The following is a 9,209-nucleotide window of genomic DNA, read 5'->3' as shown; positions in this document are numbered from 1 at the left end:
AAAACTCAACACCTAGATTAAATTTAAAATTATGTTGGTCATACACTATGGTAATACTCTCCATCTTGGGGTTCCCTGACCTAACTTGTGACACTCAAACTCTAGTTGCCACGCTATTGCTGAGTCCTTTATAAACATGCAGCACTAGCATTAAAGGCAGGAAAGGAAAAATGATGGGAACATAAAAAGGGGAAAGGTGCCCCTTATTCAGAAGATGAAACTCCTCACCAGGTTTAAACAAACAAACCAACCTGGTACAACTAACATTTGCTATGAGGACTGCCAACACAAAGACAACATTCCTTCATATAAAGATATCTTAGGTTAAACTAGCAGTGAATCTCCGCTTAAGGTTCAAGCCTCTATGCCCTTCATCCTTTCCTAGATATTAGACTATTAACTTTGTTTCCAATTAAGTTAATCTTAACTCAAGTAACCCCGGAATGTGGGGTTTTACCAAATCAATTGTAATCTTGTTGGGTAGTCTTCAGAAACTGCCTTTGATTTCTAAACTCCTCAGCAACCCTTCAAAGACACATCTGTCATTCAAAGACAATGCCTTCAAAGGTCACCAAAATCCCGCACATAAACATCATAAGGACAATGAAGTGTGACTTCTTCTTCTAGCTTTGCTCCATACTGGCTCCTCTTAAAATTCGTCTCCTTGGTGTGTCCAAAGGATGCTGAAAAGAAACTCTTGAGGCTGTTGTGCACGACAGCCTCGGGAACTTGACAAAAGCGAGGCAATCTGAATTGCCTTACGAAGTGTGTAAAACGCTCTCGGTGTCCCACCACCGTGTTAACTTCGATCAGTGAGCACTCACACTTCACGGTTGTTACTCCGGTGGCGCGCACCAACTACTTCTTCCGAACCCCTCACCGGCCGAGGAGCTCGCTTGAAGTAACAAGACACACTGCGCGCAAACATCTCGCAAAGCTCACGGGTGAAAAGAAACATGAACATGAAGAGGCGCCCAAAGAGCACAACCCAAACCGTACCCTGCCTGTCTGCAGCCCGCCCAGAACCGAGGCGGGGAAAGCATGAGGCGGCTCAAAAGAAATAGGAAAAAAGGCTACAGATTTCATCTTTCCCGCTGGATCTGGCGGGGCCAACCGCACAGCCTTGGTCTCGCTCCGCGCCAGTTCCGATCGCGCACTTTCATTACGTCACGGCGCCAGGTATCGCGGTACCGCCCTGCGGCCGAGGCCCTTTCGCAAAAGTCTCGCGGAGCCCGCTCCTCGGGCCCACGGCTCCACTCTCGCCCTCTTCCACTCCACCCCTAACCTGGCTTCTCTCTCTCTTTCCGTGGCACAAAACTCCCCGCTCCGGTCCCTCAAGCGCGCCGCCTCCCCCATCTCCCAGTTCCGAGTTCAAACCGGAACTGGAAGTGTGGTGGGCGGGGCCCGTGGGACGGAAGGCGCTGAGGAGCCGAAGCCGGGACTCGGCGGTGGCCCGGGTCGGTCCCGCGCCACGGAGCGCCGGGCGGCGGGGCTGCGGGGCTCCGGGCTGAAGGGCAGCGAGCGGGCCGGAGGGCGGGCGCGGCCCCCCGGGCGCCGCGGGGGATCATGTCGACAGCATCCGCCGCCTCGTCGTCCTCCTCGTCTTCTGCCAGTGAGATGATCGAAGCGCCATCGCAGGTCCTTAACTTCGAAGAGATCGACTACAAGGAGATCGAGGTGGAAGAGGTAAGCGAGGCCGAGCCCTGCCGCTCCGCGCCTCCTCGGATCCCGGGCGGGAGACGGCTTCCCGATGGGCTTCATGGTTGAGTTTGGATCTATGATTCTCTGCCTGATGCATAGGTGGTCAGCGGTTCAGTTATCCGTAAATAGATTGAGCGAAGTTTGGTGGCTGCGGGAGTGAGTGAGTGAGTGAGTGAGTGAGTGAGAGTGAGTGAGTGAGTGAGTGAGTGAGTGAGTGAGTGAGTGAGTGAGTGAGTGAGTGAGTGAGTGAGTGAGTGAGTGTGTGTGTGTGTGTGTGTGTGTGTGTGTGTGTGTGACTTCTAGCGCGGTGTGTTTCACGAAAGGATGCTCGGGACAGGCTGGTAAAGAGAATGTCGAACGTCTCACAGTGCTTTGCCTGGTCCCGGATTCTTCTTTGGTCACGTAGGTAGTTCTGCCTTCTACACTCTTTAGTAACATAAGTCTGTTATGGAAACATGTTTCAAGTAGCATATTCTGAAGAGGCAAGTAGTGCCTCTGTGGTGACAGAATATAAACACTACGCCAGAAATCGCTGTCAGAGAAACCGAATAAATTAAATCTTCAGTTGGAAGAGTGTCTTCAATTCATCACCTATTTTCAGGTTCGCAGTGGGGGTCGGTGACTTTTAAGATTCTTAATATTTACAAAAGTAAAAAAAAAAAAACTGTACACATTCAAAATGCAGTTTAGAACTCGTTAACGCTTTGGTTAGAAACCCTTTCATGCAGTTACTGTGAGTTTAACCCTTTTTTAAGAGCACTTTGCATTTTCTGTACCATAATATGCGGTTTGTTTGTTTGTTTGTTTGTTTGTTTTATATCTAGGCTGTTTTATATCTAGAAGAAAAGAGTTGTCTTTTCTTCATTTTTAAAGTATTATAGTAAGGTGTTAAAAGTTGCAAGCTAATTAACACTCAATAAATACATGTTTACCTTAGAGAACTACTAAGTCATTTATTCGTATCACAGAAACTAACCAGAGATCAGTGTGTTCATTGAGAACATGATTGTCATGTGCTGGAAGAGGAAGGTTTGAGACAGAGGAAGGAAGTTCAGAGTGAGATAGAGCTCTGTGTGAGTTGGTTTCCTACCACCTTCTGTGTGTGCATTTCCTTAACTGTAAGATGGGAGTAGTTGCTACTTTATCAGTGTGACAAATCCAGTTAAGCAGTGTGTGCAGAAAATCCAACGTAGTGCCTGATAGATTGTTAGGAAGCAAAGTTCCAGACAGGAAGGGTGACCTGCTTTAAGGTCATATACTAAAAGAAGGAAAATATTTTATATGCCCCCCACCCCCATTGAAGCTAAGATAAATTCCTTTTTTCAGAAGCGGGTAGTTGATCCAGCTTTCATGGATAACATTCTTTTTTAAGACTAAAACTTCAGTGAGTCAGTATACAGGAATCGCAGTTTTTAAATAAGCATTTACGTGTACTCTTGTGAATTGCTGTCCTTGTAGACTACAAATTGTTATATAATAATAACTTGTACTTCGTGGGGTCTACCACATGTTTTCACAAATTTACATTGTTTGATTTTTGCAACCTTAGTATTTTGCACACTACTTTTTAACGCTTTCACATTCTTGCCTCATTGGGGCCTGTAAGTTGCTAAGGGAGACAATAATCAATTTGATGCTCTCAGTCCAAAGCTGGTGCATTGTTGGAATTTGTTTGGTCTTAGAACCTAGTTTATTTTTGTAGTCTCAATTTAATTCAGGCTTTTCTGATGTCAAAACCATTACATAATTTCCATTATAGTCTTCATGTGAGCGTATTAAACAGATTGTACAGTCAGCGGTGCATCATGGGCACGCAAGCTATTCAACTTACATTCCAGCCCTAGTTTAAATCACAAATAAGAAAACAGAAAGATGACCCAACATGAAAACTATCTTACATGCCTTCAGTGTTATATGGACAAGTATATCACCTTGTAAATTAAGAAAATAATGGCTTGGAGTGTAACTCAGTATTGGAGTTCTTGCCCTCCATGCTTAAGGCTCTGGCTTCAGTCCTAGCACCACAGAAAGCAAAACAGTAAGTTAAGAGAAGCACATTTATTTCCCAAACAATAATATAATGGAATCAGCCTTACACAAAGTTAATTAGAAGCTGTGAGGGGAAAAAAAAGCTACAGACAAATGTAGAATCATTTAGTAGATACACATTTCTAAGACAGCAGATGTTTTTCATCATTGCAGTATTAGAGTACTGTGGCTCTTCACTTTAATGTCAAATTATATTGGTTTTCTGCCTAAGAAATCTACATAGATACTTAATTTTTGTAAGTCATTCAGTTTTTAACCTTCCTGTACTTGAGTGAAAAGAGTCAGAACATAGACCAGATGCCTTGAGGATGGGTTGGTTTGGTGGAAAATGTACTTGAATTTAGAAATTAGACACTGTATTGGTTGTCAGAATATATTTAGGCGGGTCATTCATTTTGGACACCTGTAATTTCTCTTTTAAATTGATAGATAAGACAGAATTACTAGAAATCTAGTCTAGTTGTAAAAATAAAATGCCTTGTTCCCAACATGTACTATCTTGTTCTCCACAATAAGTTTGGATATTCTCAGACAGTAATCATAATCTCCCAGGAAATGTGGTTGGGTGGACAGACAAATTATAGCCCCAGACTGACAACTGCTCATGGAGTTTGGTTTGCCAAAAGCCTCTTGTCGCAGTCAGTTGTAGAGCTGGGATTTGAACTTTCTCACTCATGAGTCCTCGTCCTTTTTGGTAGATTTGCAGTGTCACTGCAGTTGTCCATAGTGGAACCTGATTCTAGGAAGGAAGGCTCTGAATACTCCTTTCCTGCCTAGAGGTTTGTTCTTCTCTGTACAGTACAGCTGAGGTTCAATGAAGAACCGTAGGATTAGTTACTTTGTCAGAATCACAGTGTTAAACTTGTAGATCTGGTATAGATCAAGCACATAAGTCATAACGACCAAATCAGCTCCAATAAGTGGAGACAGGATTGAAGCTACATACTGAATAAATCCATTCTCATTGGCTCAAAATATCACTAGTGAATACTTGTCTTTGCACTTGTTCTTCTGCCTTTGTGTTCTTCCTTCCTTTGTGACTGGTTCCTTCTCACCAGTCAAGTCCCTCCACAAATGTCCTTTCCTTAGAGAAGTTTTCCCCAAGAAACTTGGGGCATTGTATTTCTGTTGTCCTTCATGGCACCTAACTGAATTGTGTACCCATCTCAGCCAGATGTGAAGTATCTGATTTACATTTATAATCAAAGTGCACCTAAAACTTCTCTAAGTATTTGTTAAACCAGTAAATGAAATTATCACAGCATAGTTATGAGAATTATAGTTGAGGATGCACATGTGGTAAGCTAAGGGTTATTTTACATAATTAGGCTAAGCCAGAATTTATACTGGAAATGAGATCTGACTCTTCCCAGTCTTGATTCCTTCTATTCCATTATATTTAACAAATATTTCTGTTTAGCAGGAGTAAAAGATTCTATAAAGAGCCAGGTGCTATGAGTCATTGGTGGACTGTCACTTAAGTACATAGACTGTATTTATAGGGATTACTTTGTAAAAGAATGTCGGCCACAACTAAGCATATTGACAACTACTCTTTTTACATGTCTGCTTATGTCTTAGTGAAGAAGCATAGAAAAGATTGTGTCTTTAAAGTAAAATATACTAGGATGGACTAGGTAGAAGAAAGTTTAACAATGTCTATAAACTATTAGGTAGCTGATACTAGAAGAGGGCCTGAAATCATAGAGCCTGAATAAGCGTGAATATGAATTTGTTAGTTATGGATATCCAAAAATAACCAGTAAGTTCTTCTACTTGAAATTAGTAGCCACTGATCTCAGTAGACATCTGGAATAGTTATAGTAAAGAAATGGTTACGGAGATTATTTGTGTGTCTTGTACATGTAGGTTAGCACAATCTGACACGTCATTTAAAGAAAGTGCAAGTTAAGTGGGTCAGGTGTGGTATTAGTTGTTTTTACAAGTGATAAATGTGACAAAAACAACTGAAGGAAGAATTTATTGTGGCTTACAGTTCTAGAGAGTTAGATGTCAGTGATGAAGACATTTTATGAAAGGCTTTAAAAGACAGAAACCAGGAGCTTCACTGTGTGTTATCAAGTCTTTCTTGTCAGCAGTTCTACCCCGACAGTTTATTAATAGATATTGAAGCTCTGAATAGTTGGAGACGCCACATCCTAACTAATAGGTCTGGGTCTATGCTTTTCTGTCACATTCCAGATTTCTATGATGACAGCATAGCTGGGGGTCCATTCTCACAGTGCATAGAGCAGAGCTACACTAAGTCAACAGCCATAGTCACTGAACGAAATAAAATGAATTAGAGAGAATTAACATGAATCATTTAATAGTAAATTAAGAACACACTCGGTACAGATGTATCCATATGTCAGTTACTGGGTTTTTAATCTTACTTACATGAAGGAAAGGAGTAATATTTAATACTTAAGAAATTAGGCTGCCTGTGTGCATGTTAACCTCTGTGTAAGTGCACCTTACACACATTTGTGGAATACAGAAGCTGGAGAAACTCCTGTGTTCTTCCTCAAGTGCCATCAGCCGTCTTGCTGGCTTGAAACACACCAAGTGGGCCAGCATAGCTGACCAGTGAACCCCAGGGATCTGCCCATCTCTGCCTCCCCAGTGCTGGAATTATAAATGTGTTCCACTATACCAAATGTTTTATATTTAGCTTCTGGGTTTGAACTTGAGTCCTCTTGCTTGTAGAGCAAACACTTTACCAACTTGAACTAGAAATGAGGTAGCAAATAAAGTATGACTTTATTATTTTGTAATTGTCTCTGCCAGTTCATAAATTCTTACAGTTGTAGAAATTACCTCCATCAAGAAGTATTTTACATTCTGAGCCTGAGAGACAGAGACAAGGTGGACTTTTTATTATTCCTTTTATACCATTTTATGAGTGTGCCTGCATATATGCCTGTGCACTGCATAGGTGTCTGTTGCCCACAGAGGTGAGATGAGGGCATCAGTTCCTGAGACTGGAGTTATTAGATGGTTGTGAGGTTCTATGGAGGTGCAGGGAACAAAGCCTAAGTTCTTTTAAAGCAGCCAGTACTGTTAACTGCTGAGCCACCTCTGCGTCCCTAGAAATAGACTTACTTAACCAATGAGTCCTATAATGGCAGTAGTCTACATGGTTTGGTCAGCTCATAGGAATGAAATAAAACTCATTCTGTTGTGTATATATTGTGGGATATGTGGCCTGCTAAAGAGCATGTGAAGATACAGTATGTTAAAACAATGAAAAATACAATAACACCTGAAGTTAACTTACAGTTCTTTACTAGCATCTGATTATGGCTCAAGTTGTAATAAACTTTCTCCAAATAAAGTTTCTCAAGAATGTGGGGGTTGGATTAATTAGAAAAATAACACAATTTAAAACTCTTAATAAGGTCAAGGGAAATATGACCCACTGAAAGTAAGGGGGATGGAGTCAGTGTTTAAATATTTTTTTATTTGCCCACAAGTACATGCACTTTTACCACAAACACATGTAGAGATTAGGAAACAACTTTCAGGAGTCGGTTCTTCCCTTTCATTTTATGAGACTGTCTCTATTTCTTTCTCTATTGCTATTTTGCACACTTGTAGGCAGTTATCTTCTTTCTGCTTCTCATCTCACTGGATGGGAAGTTCTGGATTACAGTATAGACATGCCACTGCGTCTTGCTTTTCGTTTGGATTGCAGGATGGAACTTTGGCTGGCCAGAGAGATGGGTCATTTGGGTAAAGCACTAGCCATGCAAGCTTCAAGTGGTATTTAACATTTATTAGTTGGTGAAGAAGACCAAGATGGAATTATTCTTAATTTGCCTTCTAATGATTAACACTGGTTTCTAATTCTTGGTTACTATAGACAAACATTTCTTTTCATACCTGTCTGATTGTTTCTTTGAATTCATTCCAGAAGTCCAGTTTCTGTGTCAAAATGTCACACTTGTTTTCATGTAGTGATAGGATATTTCTCCACTGGTGAAGTGAGCCAACTCAAGCCAGATTAGATCATATATAGGCAGTTGTATCGAGAAGCTGCTCTCCAACGAGTTCAGTGGCCCCAAGGATCTAGGTGAGGGAAGTCTCCACGGGAAGAGAGGAGGAAGGTAGAGGGAAGAGCCTGACGGAGGAGGCAGCCTAGCCCTTCAGGGTTGAGGGTAGAGTATGCCAGGTAGGGACTGAGGGATGCTGGGAGAACCTGAAGGCCAGGTCTGCTTTGATGTATAAAATATGCATCTCAGTCCCCTGCCCCTGGGTGAAAACCAAACAAGTGCCGAGACATATTACTGTCACGTGGATCAGAGGCATCCAAGGCTGCTTCTTCATGCCTGGCAGAGTAGTGTCTCGGTCTGCTTGGTCATCAGTTATACTCTCAGCAAATGCCCAGTCATCCTCCATGGGGCCTTTCTGTATTAAGTGGGCCTTTATCTCATGATGTTGGGTTCTAAGAGGAAGGAAATGGAAATTGCTAAAGCTTCTTGAGCCCTGGTTTTGAAGTTGCAGAAAGTCCACTATAGTACTGATAAAAACAATTCTTGGCCGCCTTGACTCAAGGGAAGAAGCTCTGAACTCCTCAGTAGAGCAGTGGTAAAGACAGACAGGACGGAAAAGATTGAGGGAGGGCAGCTGTCTTTGGAGACTCCTCCCCTTTATGTGCAAGCTTCTATCCTCCCAGTCACTCCTGTTTTTTAGAGGGTGGAAACCTTTTCTAAATCCCTTCTCCAACAGTTAACCTGTTGAATGTGCTGCTTTGAAAAGTAGATGGTTGTGGGCCATAGCTATCTTCTACTTCCAAGGCTTCCTCCAGTTAGATACTGTCAATTTAGCTAAAGAACATTCAGTTCTTCAAGAACAGCAACTGGATATACTAGGTACTCAAGTGTCTCAGGATTAAAGAAATGCACTTTGCAGTTCAGTTTTAACACCGAAGAAAGACCTTTCTTCATGCTTCCTGACTTGGCTTTCCTCTTGGCTGTCGTCAGTCCTCAGAAAGTCAGCCACACTTTGCACTAAGGCCTGTGTTTGAGCAGCTATGACTCCATTTCAGGTCTCAACCCTCCCCAGAGTAGCCTTCTCCTGTAATTTCACTTATCTTGCTCCTTTTGCAAGATTTTTTCTGAATCATTGTCATATTCAACTGGGTCCAAAGTAGCCTCGAGTAAAGCCCTCTCTGTATGTTCTCAATCAGTGTTCTTATGCCTCTGTAGCTGACCGTGTTTACAGAGCACATTCTGTGAGGCTGTCTACCCTGCTAATCTATGGAAAGAGGATGAGTGGGGTAAAGTTTGAACTGCTTTCTACCATTGACTCTCCAAGCCTCTTAGGGAAAGAGAGGCTACTGTGGTCTTTAATGTATTGTGAGTGCTTACCTTTGGCATTCTTAAGTGTTTAAAAAAAAAAAGTTAAAAAAAAAAGAAATCTAAGTAGTCTGATTATATAGCCTTGGATTCCCTCCC

The 9,209-nt window shown here is 42.1% G+C and overlaps 1 protein-coding gene across 2 annotated transcripts in view; it reads left to right on the top strand.

The window, feature by feature from the left end:
* Nucleotides 1-1,234: 1,234 nt before the first annotated feature.
* The window catches only part of Map3k7 (mitogen-activated protein kinase kinase kinase 7), a 65,842-nt gene continuing 57,867 nt past the window's right edge, over nucleotides 1,235-9,209 (top strand). The window contains exon 1 of one of the 2 annotated variants that reach the window (XM_031366466.1): nucleotides 1,235-1,686. In XM_031366466.1, coding sequence (XP_031222326.1) covers nucleotides 1,567-1,686 — 120 coding nt within the window. In that variant the 5' untranslated portion in view covers nucleotides 1,235-1,566. The remainder of the gene's footprint in view (nucleotides 1,687-9,209) is intronic. The other variant, XM_031366467.1, reaches the window with a different exon arrangement.

This window comes from Mastomys coucha, unplaced genomic scaffold, assembly GCF_008632895.1.
Source record: "Mastomys coucha isolate ucsf_1 unplaced genomic scaffold, UCSF_Mcou_1 pScaffold14, whole genome shotgun sequence".
NCBI classification, from domain to species: domain Eukaryota; kingdom Metazoa; phylum Chordata; class Mammalia; order Rodentia; family Muridae; genus Mastomys; species Mastomys coucha.
Note: the sequence above shows the minus strand (reverse complement) of the source record. Positions and strands in the feature narration are given on the sequence as shown.